General features: G+C 44.5%; 1 protein-coding gene across 4 annotated transcripts in view; it reads right to left on the bottom strand.

The window, feature by feature from the left end:
- Positions 1-18,451, bottom strand: part of PDE1C (phosphodiesterase 1C) — a 634,171-nt gene that overhangs the window by 538,015 nt on the left and 77,705 nt on the right. For all 4 annotated transcript variants that reach the window (XM_073008991.1, XM_007981671.3, XM_007981674.3 and 1 more), the window contains exon 2: positions 7,207-7,257. In XM_073008991.1, the coding sequence (XP_072865092.1) occupies positions 7,207-7,257 (51 nt within the window). The remainder of the gene's footprint in view (positions 1-7,206; positions 7,258-18,451) is intronic.

Here is an 18,451-nt window from a genome sequence, read left to right as displayed (position 1 = left end):
CAGCCAGTCCACTGGTGGACCACTGGCTAACATATTAGGGGCCTAGAGATATGTCTTTGGATATATTTCAAAGACTCTATCAAGCACATTCAAAAAGAAAAGGCAGAGTGAGTCTCAGTGTCCTGCCGCCTACCCCCATACACATGCCAGTCCATCACTCTGACCACGGCCATCAGTGCTTTCCAGGACACGGTGAATATTCCTCCGCTGGATGGGCTCCTGCAGAGAGCTCATGACCCCATGACAGGGATGTCATACAAGGGATTTGAGCTTTAGACAGAGTGCTGAGCACTGGACTGGATCATTTGTAAACTCTACTAACTTGAAATCTTTCAAATCCCAGTGAATACATCTGTTGACTGAACCAAACTAATCAGCTTGCCTGATAACAACTGTGTCTGATGAAAGGGGTGGAGAAAGGGGGTAAGATAAAGAGGTGAAGCCCTTTGTGGGCAATCAGAGAAATTTTGGGTCAACACAAGTTGCAGTCTAACTGTGGCTCTGAAACACAGATGTGTCACAGGTCACTGGGGGAGCTGGGAGAGGATGATTATAAGTGTAGGAAAGAAGCTAGTAGCCAGCCGTCTTGTGTTCTTTTGTGTTGCTTGCGTGGTTGATTGGTTGGTTGGTTTTTGTGGTATGAAAACTTAACAGGAGAGCTATCTTCTTAATGTATTTTAAAGTGCACAATACCATATTGTTAACTACAGGGGTTATGTTGTACAGCAGATCTCTACATCTTATTCATCTTACATAATGGAAACTTTATACCTATGAAGCAACAACTTTCCGTTTGCTCCTCCCCACACCCAGCTCCTAGCAAACACCATCCAATTCTGCGTTTCTATTAGTTTGACTATTTTTGCTTGCCATAGCACCCAAAATGTACCTGATTTGTCTGTCCTGGATCCCTTATATGGTTCTGTCTAAAACGTAGTACATGCCCCTGAGAACACTGAAAGTCCAACCACCAGCCACATACCCCCGCTCATGGTATTTCTCAGTCATTCCTCCCACTTATTTCTTCTTCTTCTTTTTGTCTTCATCCATCCCCAGTTCAAGCTCCCTTCTTTTGTCACCAACTCTCCTAGCTATAACAACTGATCTAGCAAAGTTCCCTGACTGAACTCTAGCACTGTCTCAGACATGATTTTGAGTTCCCCCTGGGGCTCCACACATGGCATCACCATGTCATAGGTGCTGCCTCCCTCTATTTCAATCAACCCGGCGCTCACCCCACTGCACATCTCTGCCTCCCATTTCCCACCTCTGCTGAGGGAAGGGGATCATTCACCCAGCACACAAATACAAAAGGCCTCCCCTTGCTTCAATCCTCCATCCACCGTAAGTACTCCAGCTCTTTCACAGGAAAATCTATTTCCAAAAGTACCTGGATTTTTAATTAATCTCTATTTTCTCATTGCTTTTGATACCACTATAGTAGTCCCCCATTATCCAAAGGGGTACGTTCCAACAACTACCTGAAACCAGGAATGGTGCCTAACATGATTGCTGTTAATCAGAACACGATTCTGTTCATGTCTACCATCCGCAAATTTAATAATACTTCCATCTTAACTAAGCACTTATCCTGTCCTGTGGCTGTAACTTTTGTAGCTTTAGTGTAACAACAAAACTAGCACAAATTTCTGTTTCCTTCTTTACAGTTTCACAGATAGAAAATTTGCTCTCCCTGTGGATCTCAGCAACCTTGGCATACAATTTTTTTTTTCTTTATTAAGGCAAGAACTTTCACCTTTTCACTTAAAGGAAGCACTTGATGGCTTCTCCGTGATGTATCTAAATTGCCAGCATCAGTACTCTTGCACTTTTTACTAAGTGCACTTCGAAATTGCACTTAGGCAATTCCTAAATAAAATCAGGGTGATTTGAACACAAGCACTGCAATCTGATAAACAAGAGTGCTCCTAAGTCACTAACTAGTGGGTAGCATCTACACATGCATCCACTGGACAAAGGGAGGATTAACATCATGGGTGGGGCAGAGTGAGATTTCATCTCGCTATTCAGAGCAGCACTCAGATCAAAACTTGTGAATTGTTTATTCCTGGAATTTTCCATTTCACATTTTCAGACCACTGTTAACCACAAGTAACAAAACTGGGAAAGTGAAACCGCGGATAAGGGAAGACTTTTGTATTTTCTTTTCCACGATTGCTCATCTTAGGGGAGAAATCAGTCCTCCCTCAGGGAAGCAATCAGAACTCCGGCATAGAGCTGCCCAGCCACAAGAGCTTTGTGGGCGCTGTCTCCCTCATTCTGGCTCCTCCAATGCCCTGGACTCCCGACAGAAGCTCTGTCCAATGCACTGAATGCAGTGTCTTTTACATCTTCTAGAGAGACGAAATCAAAATCTGGGCTTTTTCTGCCACACTGTGGCCATGTCTGAACACTACATGTGGCCCTTCATTCCCTTACATGTGGTATTGAGAGTTGTTTTCATTGAAGATTAGAAGTTACCTTCTTTACCTGTTATCCCCATTCAAGCCCTTAAGCCTCAGCTGATGCTCGCCTCCTCCAGAAGGACTCCCTTGAATTCACCTCCATGCCAGGTTGGCTGAGGCCTCCCCGTTCTGACTCTCCCAGCTCCTCCTACCATTCGCTAGCATTTCCCTCCACATGCTGTATTGTAGCAGTCACTTCTGTCTCCCTGATTAGATTGCGAACTCTTTGAAGACGAACTGACTCATCTGTGTTATCTCCAGGGCTCACAGAAGAACAGAAAATTCTTCAATAAGTATATATGAAATTAAAGAAAAAAGAGAAGAAGAGAGAGGAGGAAGGCTGAAAGCTCATGGTAATAACAACCACCCACATTTATTGAGCGCTTGTGGTATACAGTCCCTGTGCTTCATATAATGCATTCCAGGGTATCAGGGCCAATATCCACCTCTGCTGCTTCAGCTTCATCCAGCAATTGAAGGGTCCATGTCTGTCCTGTCAGGGGCTTCCTGGACTCTAGTCCTTCATATAGTCCATGACCAACAACTGTTCCGATGTTCAGTGACCACTTAACATGTTTTTAAGTATTTTAACATTCACCCTTGCATGTGATCATCCACAACAACTTGGAAATAAGTTCTAATATTGAGAGGAGAAGCCGGCTGGGCTTCTGGGTGGGGTGGGGACTTGGAGAACTTTTCTATCTAAAAAATTGTAAATGCACCAATCAGCACTCAGTAAAAATGGACCAGTCAGCACTCTGTAAAATGGACCAATCAGCTCTCTGTAAAATGGACCAATCAGCAGAATGTGGGTGGGGCCAAATAAGGGAATAAAAGCAGGCCACCCGCGCCAGCAGCTGCAACTTGCTGTTGGGTGGGCTTCCAAACTGTGGCAGATTTGTTCTTTCACTCTTTGCAATACATATTGCGGCTGCTCACTCTGGGTCTACACTACCTTTATGAGCTGTAACAGTCACTGCGAAGGTCTGCAGCTTCACTCCTGAAGCCAGCGAGACCACGAAGCCACAGGGAGGAAAGAACAACTCAGGACGTGCCACCTTTAAGAACTGTAACACTTACTGCTAAGGTCTGCACCTTCACTCCTGAAGTCAGCAAGATTACCAACCCACCAGAAGGAAGAAACTCTGGGCACATTCGAACATTTGAAGGAACAAACTCCGGACACACCATCTTTAAGAACTGTAACACATGAGGGTCCGCAGCTTCATTCTTGAAGTCAGCAAGACCAAGAACCCACCGGAAGGAACCAATTCCTGACACAGTATTGTCCTAGGATCAAGGTGAGGAAAGTGTGGCTTAGAGGGGTTAAGTTACCTGCCCAAAGTGGCACAGAATTCATAATTCTGGAGGCAGAATCCAACGCCAGGCTTGACACCAGCGCTTACATACCTAATGGTTTCTGAGGACTCTCCCATAGCATGTAGGAGACCCTTGAAGACATATTCTGGAGGGGTTTGGGGAGTGTGTACATTGGCAGTGGGACAGCTCACAGATGTTTATGATGTTAGGATAAGGAGCATTTAATGGAGCAGAAAGGGGCCTGCTTATGCAGTCTTCATTCAATCAGCGTTTGCTTCTGCACCAGGCACAGTCAACCAGACAGGGCCCATGGGCTCAAGGAGCTGTCTGTCTAATAGGGAGACTGATTGACAGATGCATAAAATAGACATCTCCAGGGAGGAGGGCTTTTAGGGCTTGGTACTGCAGGGCAGCTTCACTGGCATCCCAGAGAGCAGGACTAACAAGGGACCCAGAGCCAGCTGACTTCATCCCAGAAGTCCCCAGTGTCAGGAGCCCCTGCCACAGTGGGTTCCAGGAGCTCCTCACCAAGTTGAGGCCTGGACCTGAGCTGGGGAGGTCAGCTGTTCCCCACACTGCCCTGGTGCCTACCATGCAGTATCCACATGGGGTAACTTCCATGCAGCACCCATGTGAGGTGCCCACCATGAAGTATGCACATGAGGTGCTCCACTGGCTCACCCTGCCCACTGCAGAGCAGGGCAGTGCCCACACCCGGTGGCTCTCACCTTGCAGCTGGCCTTGTGATGGATACCATTCTCAAACCATTTGCTGGTTGGAAGCCGGCGTGCCTGCATTCACACAGCATTCTCAAGTCAAGGTCATTCTCAACTTCTGACTCTCCTGGACACTGTCATTCTCCCAGCATTTGTGAGGGGAAGAGATCTTCTCTGCTTCCTTTGAGTTCCCCTCCCTCCCTCCTCTCTAACCCCCGCTTCTGGGAGAATGACTTCCCCATGTTACTGTATGTGCCCACAGTTGCTAGGCAGATGCTCCAATTGAAGTCAGGTTGATCAGAAGCCACTGCTTGAGCCTGCAATGATGGGGCAGGGGTGGTGACGGGGCCTGGTAGAGCCAGAGTCTCACAGGACTCACTCCACAGCATCCACCACCATAACCAGCCCTTCCCCGTCCCCACTCCCAGATCTACCCCTAGAGGGTCCAGTCATCACAGCAGAGGCTCTGGCCCCCCATCCCCATCGTGCCTGATTCCATGCTAGGCAATGCACACTGTCAAGGCTTTCTATCTGTCTTGTTGGAGGCAAAAATTAGAGAATGTTGCAGTACATCTTCCAGTCTCAAAAAAAAAAAAAATCTATCATCTGAATCCCCCCAGTCTTCCCAAACTGAACTCTTCATTCACACCACACAATGAAGGTCAGTTTCAAGGTGGTAAAGTGAAGTGAGCATCAATCGGACATGCTACATTAAAAATAATTTTTTTTGCCTTCCTAAAAGTCACTTAATCTTTCCCTCTCTAGTATTGACTACAAAAAGACTTAGTAGCTCACGTGCCATCTGACTTTTTCCAGGGCAATGCAATTAACTCAGGAGATTTATTTTTCTCCTTTTTTCCCTATATCAGTCTAACCTAATTGGTTTGCCACTAATTATTCGTTTCCTATACAGATATGTGTTCATCATGTCCTCACTTGTCTCACGCTAATAAGCTTTCAAGAGATACATCATCCTTTCAACCCAGTCATACAGTTGAGAACTTCACACAAGAAATTACCTTCCTTTGTCTGTGAAAGGACTAATTGCCTCCACTCTCATACAAGGGCCCCCCACCTTCCTCTGTCCTGTGGTGAGCCTCGGGAACTTCCATGGGGGAAGGGGCACCCAGCATAGCCCTCACAGCGTGGTTGGGTCACGATTCCAGCTTATTTATTTGCCTGACTACTGCTCAGGAGTTGAAGAAAAAAATGGGATAAAAGCATATTCTTCAACCTCATTGAGCAGCGGGATGAAATATCTATTTTGGAAATAATGATTCCAGGTAGGAGGGCAGTGAGGAATGGGGCTCATGAGAAGCGAGTGTTTTATTACACAATTTCTAAAATATGAGCACTTCATACTCTTTCATTATTGTACATTGTTACAGTTCTATAAAAATCATTTCTGGGAAATCAATCTCAACATTTCAAAGCCTTCCAAAAAGTTGGGAGGCAGAGTTTATAAGAAGCCCTGTAAATAGAGAAATTATACTTTCAGCTTTACGTAATAAGATTTACTATGGCACTGTCCACACTCAGACCTAGTCAACACTGCATGAGGAATGCAGTGACTGGGGATTTGTAGAGTTCTTCCCATGCCACAATTTCAAAAGACAGCAACATTTTTCATTGCCCTGGAAAAACATCATACAGCATGTGAGCTACTAAGTCTTTTTGTAGTCAATACTAGAGAGGGAAAGATTAGGTGAGTTTTAGGAAAGCAAAAAAAAAAAAATTATTTTTAATGTAGCAATGTCCAATTTTGAATATTTTCCAAGTGAGAAAACAGAGGCCTAGATAGTGTGAGTGAAATTACTTTTACTGAAAGCCAGTGAGGCAGCAATAAATCTGTTTCTGTTTACAGCTCTACCATTTCTCCACCTGGTGCACAGTGGGTTTGGGGAGCATCTCCACTCCACCCTGATCCGTGTCTAGTATTTCCACTCCCTTTGGAATCTGAGTTTTCATTCCAGGGAGTGCATTAACTTGCTGGATAATTTGCTGATCACACTGGTACAGAAACCATTTAGAGGCTTTAGACTCCTACTCTTTCATAGGGATCAAGACCTGAAGACAAAGCAGTCAAGGGAAGCCCTATGGCCTAACCACAGCCCTAGGAATATCCCCAATGCCTAAGGAAACTCATTCAATCCATCTGAGCTTCAAAATATCACCAAATTGAGGAAGAGCCAGTGGAGTAAGTTCATAAGTCCATGTTGAATGGTGGTGATGCCTTCATAGCTACAAGCATTTCACGTATGTCTCCTCACTTTATCTTAAAACATTCATAAAAAGGATAGTCCACAGCACTTCTCAAACTCTAATGTGAACAGGCATCCCCTGTAGATTTGTTAAAATACAGACTCTGACTCAATAGGTCTGAAGGAATGGTGGGGGGACTGAAGCTCCACATTTCTAAAAAGTCCCCAGGTGATGTCGATTCTGCTGCTCTGAGGACCATACTTGGAATTGCAAAGGCTTAGAGCACAATTTGGAAACCACAGGTCTAAGGACTGAAAAGGCAGTAGCAATGAGTAGTTCACCAGCCTGGGCTCAAGTGGGATATTAACCAGATGATGACATTTCCTACATTACTGTTTTATTAACACCTGATAGGACTGAAGAGCTATACCGCACAGGGGAAAGATCTCTGGAGAACATTTTCTGATGGAGACCAGGAAAGGAGTGAAACAAGATTTACTCACGCGAGAAGCGGGCCAGTGGTCTGGCATTCTTGTCTCCAGCTTCATTTGCAACTGGAAAAAAAAAAACATAGGATGCAATTTAAAATAAAGCACATGTGTCCACCAAATATGCCCCAATACAGCCAATCCCCTGTATGCTTTGACATCAGGCTGTATTTAAGAATTTTTGTAAGTGAATAAAAGCAACTTTACTCCCTTTGCTTCTGTATTTCCAAGGCTGCCCTCAACACCTAAACGACATCAAATGTCTCAATCATTTTGATTAGACTATTTGGATGAAGCTAGAGAGGATCTCAACAACATCCAGTTTAGTAGGCCTAAAGAAGTTAATTGGCTTACATCCACTTAGTAAGAGGCATGCGCACCAGATTCCAAGCTAGTGGACATCCTTTGGCTCCAAGAGTCCTCTAACAGGGCTGTCTGTCAACACGCTGATGCACCCCAAGCATCAAAATGAGTCTGGTTTCCTAGGATCCATAGGGGCAAAGCCGAGGCAGGAATTTGGGAAGATAAAAAGCTGGTTTATGTTCAGAAAGATACTAAATTTAGATGCTAACAAACAGGGAAGATCATCAATAAAATTGTTCAGAAAACTGCCCTAGAAACCTTACCCCTAAAGCTTCTCAGCAGGGCAGGCTATCTCCTGCGAAAAGCCTCCATATAATTTATCATTGGATATAGTCATATTTAATGCCCCTTATAACTTATGAACCCATTTTATTGGGTAAAAGAGATGGTTATTAAGAGGAAACAAGTTTCACTCACTTTAAATACCATGTTTCATGCCCATAAACATTATACCTTGGTTGTTATATGTATACATAGCAGACAGATATGGGTATTTGTGATCTACTTGAATAAACACCCAAAGCAATCAATAAGAAACACGTGTTCATTCTAGCTGAGAAAAAGCACTCAATGCATCAGCAGAATAAAGGAGATTGCTAACATCATGAATGTATGAGAAGTTGCAGCAGCAGGACAAAACCAATACAGTAACTACTTTCTAAACTTATTACATGATTTTACAAAGAATGAAAAGTTGAAAAATTTATTCCACCGTCTCACAAAGGTAAGCATTTTAAAATTTACTACATTTGGGCAATTTTTTAAAAATTAATAGATTCCATCTCAGTATCTTTTGTTTTTCTGGCATTAGCTTTGCCTCACCATCTCCACTCTATTACTAACAAGGGCAATTACTAATTTGGGCAATTTATTACTAATTTGGGCAATTTTTAAAAATTAATAGATTCCGTCTTAGTATCTTTTTCTGGCATTAGCTTTGCCTGGTCATCTGCACTATTACTAATAAGATGTTATATAAAAATGACCAGCAGGGGGAGGCAATAATTCATCCAGCTCCCATCGTCTGTCACACGGCAGCATTTCAAAAAAAGAAATGGGCCTGGCGCGGGTGGCTCACGCCTGTAGTTCCTGCACTTTGGGAGGCCAAGGCTGTCGGATCACGAGGTCAGGAGACCAGCCTGCCCAACATGGTGAAACCCCATCTCTACTAAAAATACGAAAAATTAGCCAGGCGTGGTGGTGGGCGCCTGTAATCCCAACTACTCGGGAGGCTGAGGCAAGAGAATCACTTGAACCCAGGAGGTGGAGGTTGCAGTGAGCCGAGATTGTGCCACTGCACTACAGCCTGGGTGACAAAAGTGAAACTCCATCTCAAAAAAAAAAAAAAAAAGAAAGAAAGAAAGAAATGAAATAATTACTACACTCTGTACCAAATACATTTTAACAGATTTCCAATTCAAAAAAAGATCCAGGACTTCTAAGAGCAATAGCTATTCTTGCTGTCTTCTCAAATGTTTTGTAGAACCACCACATGAATATAAATAATTCACATTCATATTCCTGCCTCCATTCAGAGCTACATCCAAAATATTTCAGAACAATGGTCAGCTATCTCGGTAGAAGTCTTTAACCACAACTGCATATCCTCACATCAGGAAAACTTGGATGTTATCATAGCTAAGTATTTTTTAAAATCTTATGAGCACTTGGAAAACTCTCAAGAGTTTTCTATAACCAAAGTTGTCTTATAATAAAAAAAATAAAAGGAAGAAAAGAGAGCGGGGAGGGAGGGATGGAGAAAGAAGGAATGAGCCCGTTAGGTATAGACATGAATTTCCATGACCTTGAGTTCAACTTGTTTCTTCCATTTAGACACTGTAAATGTCTGAAGAAAGAAATAGAGCTGGGTGGGGCATAGTGGCTCACGCCTGTAATCCCGACACTTCGGGAGACTGAGGCAGGAAGAACACTTGAGCTCACGAGTTTGAGACTAGCCTGGGCAACATAGTGAGACCCTGTCTCCACAAAAATAATTTTAAAAACTTAGCTGGGTATGGTGGTGCATGCCTGTAATGCCAGCTACCCAGGAGGCTGCAGTGGAAGGATCACTTGAGCCCAGGAGGTTGAGGCTGCAGTGAGCTGTGATCAAACCACTGCACTCCAGCCTGGGCAACAGAACGAGACCCTATATCAAAAAAAAAAAAAAAAGAAAAGAAAAGAAAAGAAAAGAAAAGAAAAAGAAATAGATCCAGGGTTTTACCAAAATCTTTGCTGCAGAAACTTTAAAATGACATTTTAAAATGGGATTACAAAGACCATTGCAATTGCTGAGAACACAAGCAACCACCTAAATACTCAGCTTAGAGTCTGCGCATTCTCCAAGAGTATGTACATTCCTCCAAGAATAAAAGAACAGAGACACCAATGTCGCTATTTCACGTGCAGCAATAGCCACAGCTTCACTCAGCCGGGCCTTCCCTGCCCACCACCCTATCCAAGGATGGGAATTGCTGACCCAGATCCCAGTCACGCCAGGAAAGGCAAGAATCAGGATCCAGGCCAATGGGACACCAGGAGAGTTTCCTCTATCCAGAAGGAATTTGAACCTCACCACCAGTGTGATTTCCCTACAAACATACCCAATGCCACACTCCACTACTGGAGGGTCTCCCAGCCCCTACAGAACATGATCCAGCTCACCTGCCCCAACTTATTCTCCCACCTCATTTCCCAGAGCATCCTCCAGCACTTAGTCACATGCGCTAGATGGACAATGCACTTCACACACTCTTTCTGCCTGGCTTTGGCTCCTGATGCCCCCTAGTCTTGGTGCACTCCTCCCTCATCTTCACCTGGCCAACTCCTTACTCATCCTTTAAGATCCAGGTGGAGCGATTCACTTCTGAAAAGTCTCATCGCCTCACACCCCACCTTCTCCATCTCCCAGATCTTTGCCCATATGTGTAACTCCCCTTCCCACACCTGCCTGTTGTTCTCAAACTTCAGCAGGCATCAGAACCACTGGGTGTGTTTCTTAGAATACAGTTTCTAATTTGATGCATCTGGTGTGAGGCCCAAGAATTTACATGTCTGACAAGCTCCCAGGTGATATGGTGGATGCTGGTCTGGGGACCATAAAAGCTACCCCACCCAAGGTAAGGATCATCACTTTCTATCATTGTATTTCCATTCTTTTGTACAGTGACTACGAATTCAGTCAATATTTTTGGAATTCAAGTAGACTGAATGCCACAAATGGCTTAGTAGACCAGACATCTCAGACTGCCTTCCAGATGACTATAGAAAGTCCCAGGTCTGTTTTGTTTGGTCTCACAGTGCTTTTAATTTTTAAACAATTGTCAGCCCACATTTAAAACCAAGAGATTTCAAATAGAAATACATAGTACTGGCTTCCTTCAAATAACTGGGGTGATTGGAATACAAGGCCCCCATCCCACATGACAGCCATGGTTCACCACTGAGATGCCCCCTCGGGTGGCTCTGCCTCCTGGATGTTCAGAATGCAACTCTATACTGACTGTTGTTGGACTATACACTCCGCATGGTCTAGAAGGTAGGTGAAAACAGAACCTCTTAAAGAGCTTAAAGAATGAAACTAAACCTCAACAGATGCTAGCACCACAAAAGTGCTGTAGCCCAGCTCACCAAGCCCTTCTGTCCCCAGTGCAGAACTGCCCAGATGCATCCACCAGCATGCTGCAGGCCTGCTCAGACACACCCAGCCTTCTCCACTGGCACAGGAGCCCTCAAACACTGCTGCTTGCCTTGCATGTTTAAAGGTATACAGCAAGCTTTCACGATAAAGTAGATGTTCCGTTTATCAGGTGCAATTAGAGCTTAAATGTGGTGAGATCTTATAAGAATGATTATGTAGGTTTATGGAAAGTTATCTATGCCACACTGCTCACAAAATACAGATTCCAGTTCAGAATGCATAATGATTCTGTCAACGTTCAGTTGAGTGTCTAGGCTACATGTGTATATAGGCACAGAAGGATGAGTAGAAGTGTGGTCACCAGATATATTAACAGTTAATTCTCCTGTGTGGTGGCATTTGAGAAAATCTGTAACTTTTGAAATACTTTTCTGCATAAACTCAATAGTTTATGATAACCATGTGTTTATAATCAGGAAAAAATGTTTTTATTAGAGGGTATCAGACAATTGGTTATTGCTCTGTTTCAAAATCCATATATTATTTTGGATATGTGTGTATATATATGTACATGTGTATGTATATGTGTGTATGTAAAGGACTTTTTATACATACACATGTATAAATGTTTGTACTTTTATACATACATGTGAACATATATACACATTTTATATACATGTATGTATGTAAAAAAACATACATATATATAAGATGTGTTTTAGATTCTGATTTAAGAGTAGTCCTGGATCACAGAATCCAAGGCACCTGCCATCTCTAGTCCAAGAGGGCTCCTTGTAGTACTCAAGAAATGCATCTCTTACTCCTCGCTACAGGGATCCCACACATTTTAGGTCAGTGGTTTTCAGCCCTGGACACACATGAGAATCACCTAGGGAATGTTACAAAATATTGATGCCCAGACCAAAATATTGATGTTGAGAACAACAGGGCCTCTAGGGGTAGGACTCAAGCATCAGGGTTTTTTAAGGCCCTGATCCCAATGAGCAGCCGAGTTTGGGAAGCACTAATAAATGGTGCAACTGCATACGTCCTTACCAAAGCAACATTCAGGGAGGAGGACATGGCTCTGATTCCTTCAAAAATAATCACCCCTATTCAGTTCTTCTTTTCAGGATGCTATTGCTTTGTCAAAATCCTGAATCAAGCAAGGTATATCTCTGCTTTAAAAATACTTCAGCCATTAAGATGCAAACCTAACTATGGAGACCTATTAGTGGGCAACTCTTTGCATTGTAAAGAGTTCTTTATAAAAGGATTCACCTCATATTGCCTCCATCCTTCAGCATATGTGGACTGAGCTCTGCCTGGGCACTGGGCAGTGAACTAGACTCGAGGAGGGTTGCAACAATGGATTCCACCCAACCTGGACATACAAGCAAGTAAGGAAGGCAAACTGTGCCTTTCAATCTGAGTTTATCTAAGTGTGATCAGCTAGGGAAGTGACTTTATGATGATGATGATGATGATGATGCAGTTTCCTTGGTCCTGTGCCAGATCCACTGGGTCAGAATCCCTGCAAGTGAGGAAAGGACTCTACGTTTTAAACCAGGGGTCCCCAACCCTTGGGCCACAGAACCTAGCAGCCCATGGCCTGTTAGGAACTGAGTGCCCAGCAGGAAGTGAGCAATGGGGGACCAAGCATCACCACCTGAGCTCCACTCCCTATCAGATCAATGGCGGCATTAGGTTCTCATAGAAGCGTGAACCCTATTGTGAACTGCACATGTGAGGGATCTAGGTTGCATGCTCCTTATGATCATCTGAGGTAGAACAGTTTCATCCCAAAACCATGCCCCCCAACACCCGTTTTGTAGAAAAAAAGATGTCTTCCATGAAACCGGTCCCTGGTGCCATAAAGGTTGAGAACCACTGTTGTAAACAATTGCTCCAGAAGCCACTTGGGCACACGAATGTCTGAGAAGCAGCAATCTAAAGGAAATGTTCCCCTGGTGTGTTTGCTGTAGGTTTTCCCTCCCAAAAATTGGCCAGAAACAAATCTCAGAGTAAGTAGTTGCCATGGAGACCAATAGGAGGAGGCAGGTAAGACAGGAAGATAACTTGGAGCAATGAGCATCCTAACCCCAGGCAACTAGGAAGGCTCTGATGTCCCAGCTATGACACAAACAATACAGGACATCAGAAAGGACAAAGGAGAATAAGGGGGAAGCTAAGGTGGGCCAAACCGTTGTGGTGGTGACCTAGGCAGGTGCACACTGCTTTGTAACCAAAACATTGCCACCCTTGTTTTGAAAGCCCTGGCACCTGGGTAAGCATAAATGCAGCTGGTGTCCTAGGTGCCAGGGCAAACACACAGCGAGTAGCCAACCCAGGGCAGAGCCTGGCTTCCTGCAAGGAAATCTGCCCAGTGCACTGGTTGGCTGCTGCTTTACCACAGCCCTGGGTCTGGCCCAGGCATTCTCTCCAAGTGAACTCTTTTGGGAAGGCTGGTGGCTGGAATGCCAGGCACCACAGATTCCCAAAGAAGAGAGCATTGGAATGAGGTTCTAGGCACTTTCACTAGTTACTATAGAAGGTGAAGCTTGGAATTACTCCAGGTGTTTGACCTCACCTCATCTTACCTTCAACTTGCAAAGACCCAAGCAATAGCAAGGAAAACAGGAAGGAATGCTGGGGGGAAGGAGACCTGGTGCAAAATCATCAACTATCCTAGCTCAGATATCATCTTCTAGGTGGGACCTTCCATGACCACCCATTAAGACTGCAGCTCCCGACTGCCTCCTTCCTCTAGTCCCCATCCTCCTATCCTGGTTTATTCGTCGCTATGGCACTTATCACTTTCTCATATGCTGTATACTTCAGTGGGTTTATTGCCTTTCTCCTTCCATGACAATGTAAGCTCCACACAAGCATAGGTTCTCTGCCAATGAAAAAGCTGTGATCTCCCCAGTGCCCAAATGCCTGGTGTGAAATATTTATGGACTGAATTAATGACCAGCCTCCTAGCAATCTACCATTCAGAACATGATGGAGCCAAGGATATTGGAAGGAGACACGAAAAGGAAGGTGCAAGGATATCACATCCCTTGAACACCCTAAATACCCATTCAGGTCTTCAAAAACCAGACACTGAATAAATCACAGATACCAAATAAATCTGCAAACACCCAGTCATGGTCCCTGCCTTCACATTGAATAACACTGCCCTTCCAATTTAATGGGCAGGAGTGCAGAAAGACTGGCTAATTTTTTTCAAGACCACACAGGTTTTTACGGCCAAACCCTATCTAAACCCAGGAGTATCTAGTGCCAAAGTCCATGTCTCTTCCACCTTTGTCTCTTTGCCTTCTAAGGAGGGGAGACAGGTAGGAACTGTGGTCCAGAGAGGGCTACACCTAGAGAAGAGCCAGGCTGCAGCCTCTATGCCTCTAGCCCCAGTGGGAGGAGGGTACCAGCCTGCAGGCAATGGGGGAGGTCACATGCCTGGCCCCTGGTACCAGGCATAAGGCCAGGAGACTTGAGGTGGGCAACGAGGTCAGGACTCACGGCAATAGGATCCAGTAGAGGGAGAAGCTACTGACGAGGGGAGGAGCTTCATTGACATGTTCATTCAAGAGCCCCAAGGTGTCTCCCTAACCCTATTAAGCCTCCGATAGGTAGAAAATAGCAACAAGGAAATAGAATCTAGAATCAAATGCATCTCAGTATGAACCAGTAGAATTCACAAAAACGGCCCCTACGAGGCAATCGTATTCTCTTTAACAGGTGAGGAAAGTGACATTCCAAGAGATTAGGTAGCCTGTCCAAAAACAGACCAAGGTAAAGCAGTAGACTAAGAAATGTCATCCATTCCTTCCAGCTCAGAGTCCAGCATTCTCAGAGAAGGGATGTGCCCCATCTGTTTAATTGTTACGTAATGATCAATGGTAAAGCAAAAGGCTTGACTTCCTTTGCCCCCGTGTGGTTTGATAAATGTTGATGCTTGACAAGCCTGGGATCTGTTTCAAGCATAAAAATGTGTAAATGTATAACTCGGGCGATGGCTGAATCGTGTGCTGTGTTGAGAAGTCTTCTGATGCCAAGACTGAGCTTAGCAAGATGTTTTTGTGACACATGACGAAAGCCTGCCGTGGTTGGGGTGGGGGGAAACTGAAGGGAGGAAGTAGGATGGATAAATGGGAAAATCCTGCCAGGTTATATGGAACATAAAAGAATGTGGCCACAAAATGGATAATTCACAAAGGTAATTGACTTCATTCAACACATAAAATATATTATCCCAGTTGCTTAAAATGAGAAATGCTATATAATACAATAACTTCATACACCCAGGAGCCATCCAAACAGACTGGGCATTTCCAGAAGGCTGTCATCTAAATCAGACTTAGCCATGCCTTTCACAAGGCTCTTGGTCTTGTGAAAATGCAGATTAATTGCCTGGGATGAAATAACTTATACTGGTAGGTCCAGACATAGAAGCTGGTACCACCTTATTTCAGAGGCAGTGCCTTTCACCTCGTGCTACCCATCGCATTTTCAACATCCAAGTGTTACTACCACAGGATCAGCCTCACTGCCATGAAATCCAGTCCCTTGTCTCCCTTCCACTTAGCCTCAAGTCGGAAGCCTGCTCCTTATGGGAACAGATCTCAGCAATCCAGTTGAAATTTGTACCCCAGCGCCATAAAAGGCATCACAACCCCCACTCTGTTCCTTCTCCACTTCTTTATTCAGAAATGCTCAGCATTGCTTCATTATACCTTCCGGGCCAATTTGGCTGTCAAATCCACTCTGAATCAGGCACTTGCACAAAAGAAAATAAAACCAATTTGTAGTTGATGACGCATCAGGGCTGATAATTCGAAAGTGGCAGGGATGGTGCACTTTCCAGACCCTTCTCTCCTAGAGTAATGGGCAAATCCTTACAGAGGGCAAGGCTTATCTTCCAGAGGGCAGGATGCATCCCTGGCTCATGCAGCCCAGGGCATCACACAGACAGAGGTGAAATCAAAGAGGCCTTTACCAAGCTGAGAAGACAGCTTGAAAAACACACATCCTGGACTTTTTCTTTTAGTTTGGAAGAATTTGAGTCATATGTAGAGGCTCAAGCAATCTACTTCTTCCCTGGACCTGATGTCATAAGTTTGCTTATTTATCTACACTCTATCTCATTTCACAAATCATATTTTATGTTTTGCTCTACGCTCCTATCCTTTATGCAACAAAGTGAAATGTTAATGAAAACTGAAATTTACTTATTTCAATCAATTCCTTGCTCCCTTCCCCTGATCCCGCTTTCCAGGCTTCCAGCTTTCAGGTTGACTCTACAGGGCCCTCCATTACACCAAGATCCAACAATCAATGCCGTCTGTTGAGTCCCCTCCCATCTATTGGGCTCTCTCGTCCCAGAACTGTGCTGGATGTGAAAATGGATGTAACCTCATCCTCAGGTAACCAGGAATCCAGCTGAAACCCAAAGGCCTGGCCGTGAACTTCCTGGTACATATCATTCAACTTATTGCCATATGAATTTATCAAGGTGTTTAGTGTTTCTGTGGAAATCATCAGGCCAAGCTACCAGGCCCTGACCTCAGGAAACTTGAGGTCTCATTGTGGAAATGTAATTTTCATGCATGAGATGACCCGCGCTCTGTTGAATGCTAGACAAAGGGTCCTTTGTGGCCTGGAGTGACTAGTAGTGGGAGGTTTCCTGGAAGACGAGGAGGACAGGTGAGATTAGAGAGGTGAAGAGGATGATGGAGTCTGCTCAAGGAGAGGAAAGGGGTGTGGTGCATTCTAGGACCTGGGAGCAGACTGAGATGCATCAATTATTCATAAATATTTCCCTTTCATAGCAAGAAAAGTTTTTTATTGGAGGAGGGGAGTAGTAAAACGCCATGAAAGGCTAGCACTCAGATTTTTCTATCTGCCTTCTTTCCTATTTCCATATATAAATACGTTGCATCTGCAGATGGGGATGTGATTTTATCTAAGAGCAGATGTGTCTGAACATGCTCTAAATTCAGGTGCTGGGACACCGGTCCAGTGCCAGCAGTCGCTCCAAAGCACTGCCGCCTGACTTGGATGTGAATTCTTCCTTGTGGTGATGGCCTGGGTGGCCCAGTCCAGCCCTCCTGGTTGATACCCTGGTGGCCACCATTGGCATCAGGCGCAGGACTGCTGGCTCGCATGAGGCCCCCTGCAATCCTGACCCCACTATAACAACCAGTTGAGCAAACCAGGCAAAGCCAATCACTAGCAGTTAACATGAATCAAAAGTGTTGAGACAGAAATACAATATTAATATGATTAGGCTGTGTCCCCACCCAAATCTCATCTTGAGTTGCAGCTTCCATAATTCCTATGTGTTGTGAGAGGGACCCAGTGGGAGATAATTGAATCATGGGGGCAGTTTTCCCCATACTGTTCTCGTGGTAGTGAATAAGTCTCATGAGATCTGATGATTTTACAAGGGGTTTCCCCTTTTGTTTGGCTCTCATTCTGTCTTATCTGCCATCGTGTAAGTCATGCCTTTCGCCTTCCACCGTGATTGTAGCCTCCCCAGCCACATGGAACTGTGAGTCCATTAAGCCTCTTTTTTTAAAAAAATAAATGACCCAGTCTTGGGTATATCCTTATCAGCAGTGTGAAAATAGACTAATACAAACATCAAGCTGGTTGCTCAAGCTGTTAACTAATTACAGCCCACCCTGGACAAGGCAAATAAAAGTATACAGAAGAGGTGGAGGGACACTCAAATTTATTAAGCCCCTTCCTCGTGCCAGGCACCAGTAGGAACTTTATGCCCGTAATTTTTATTCAATTTTCACACTGTTCCAGGAGGTAAGTAGTAGTATATTCCTATTTTCAGATGAGGAAGGTGAGATTTAGAAAAAGTTAAGTCACTTTCCCAGATCAACACTGAGAAGTGGGAAAGCTGGGATTGAAACCCAGTCTGTGTGAGCCCCTTTATTCTCTTTTCTCTACAGTTCACACCGTCGGAAAGCACATTAAGAACCCTCTGGTCTGGCCAGGCACAGTGGCTAACACCTGTAATCCCAGCACTTTGGGAGGCCGAGACGGGCTGATCACGAGGTCAGGAGATGCAGACCATCCTGGCTAACACTGAGAAACCCCATCTCTACTAAAAAAAAGTACAAAAAAATTAGCCGGGCGAGGTGGTGGGCGCCTGTAGTCCCAGCTACTCAGGAGGCTGAGGCAGGAGAATGGCATGAACCTGGGGAGGCAGAGCTTTCAGTGAGCCGAGATTGCAACACTGCA

This window comes from Chlorocebus sabaeus, chromosome 21, assembly GCF_047675955.1.
Source record: "Chlorocebus sabaeus isolate Y175 chromosome 21, mChlSab1.0.hap1, whole genome shotgun sequence".
NCBI classification, from domain to species: Eukaryota; Metazoa; Chordata; class Mammalia; order Primates; family Cercopithecidae; genus Chlorocebus; species Chlorocebus sabaeus.
The sequence above is the reverse complement of the archived record's forward strand: the minus strand, read 5'-3'. Positions and strand labels throughout refer to the sequence as shown.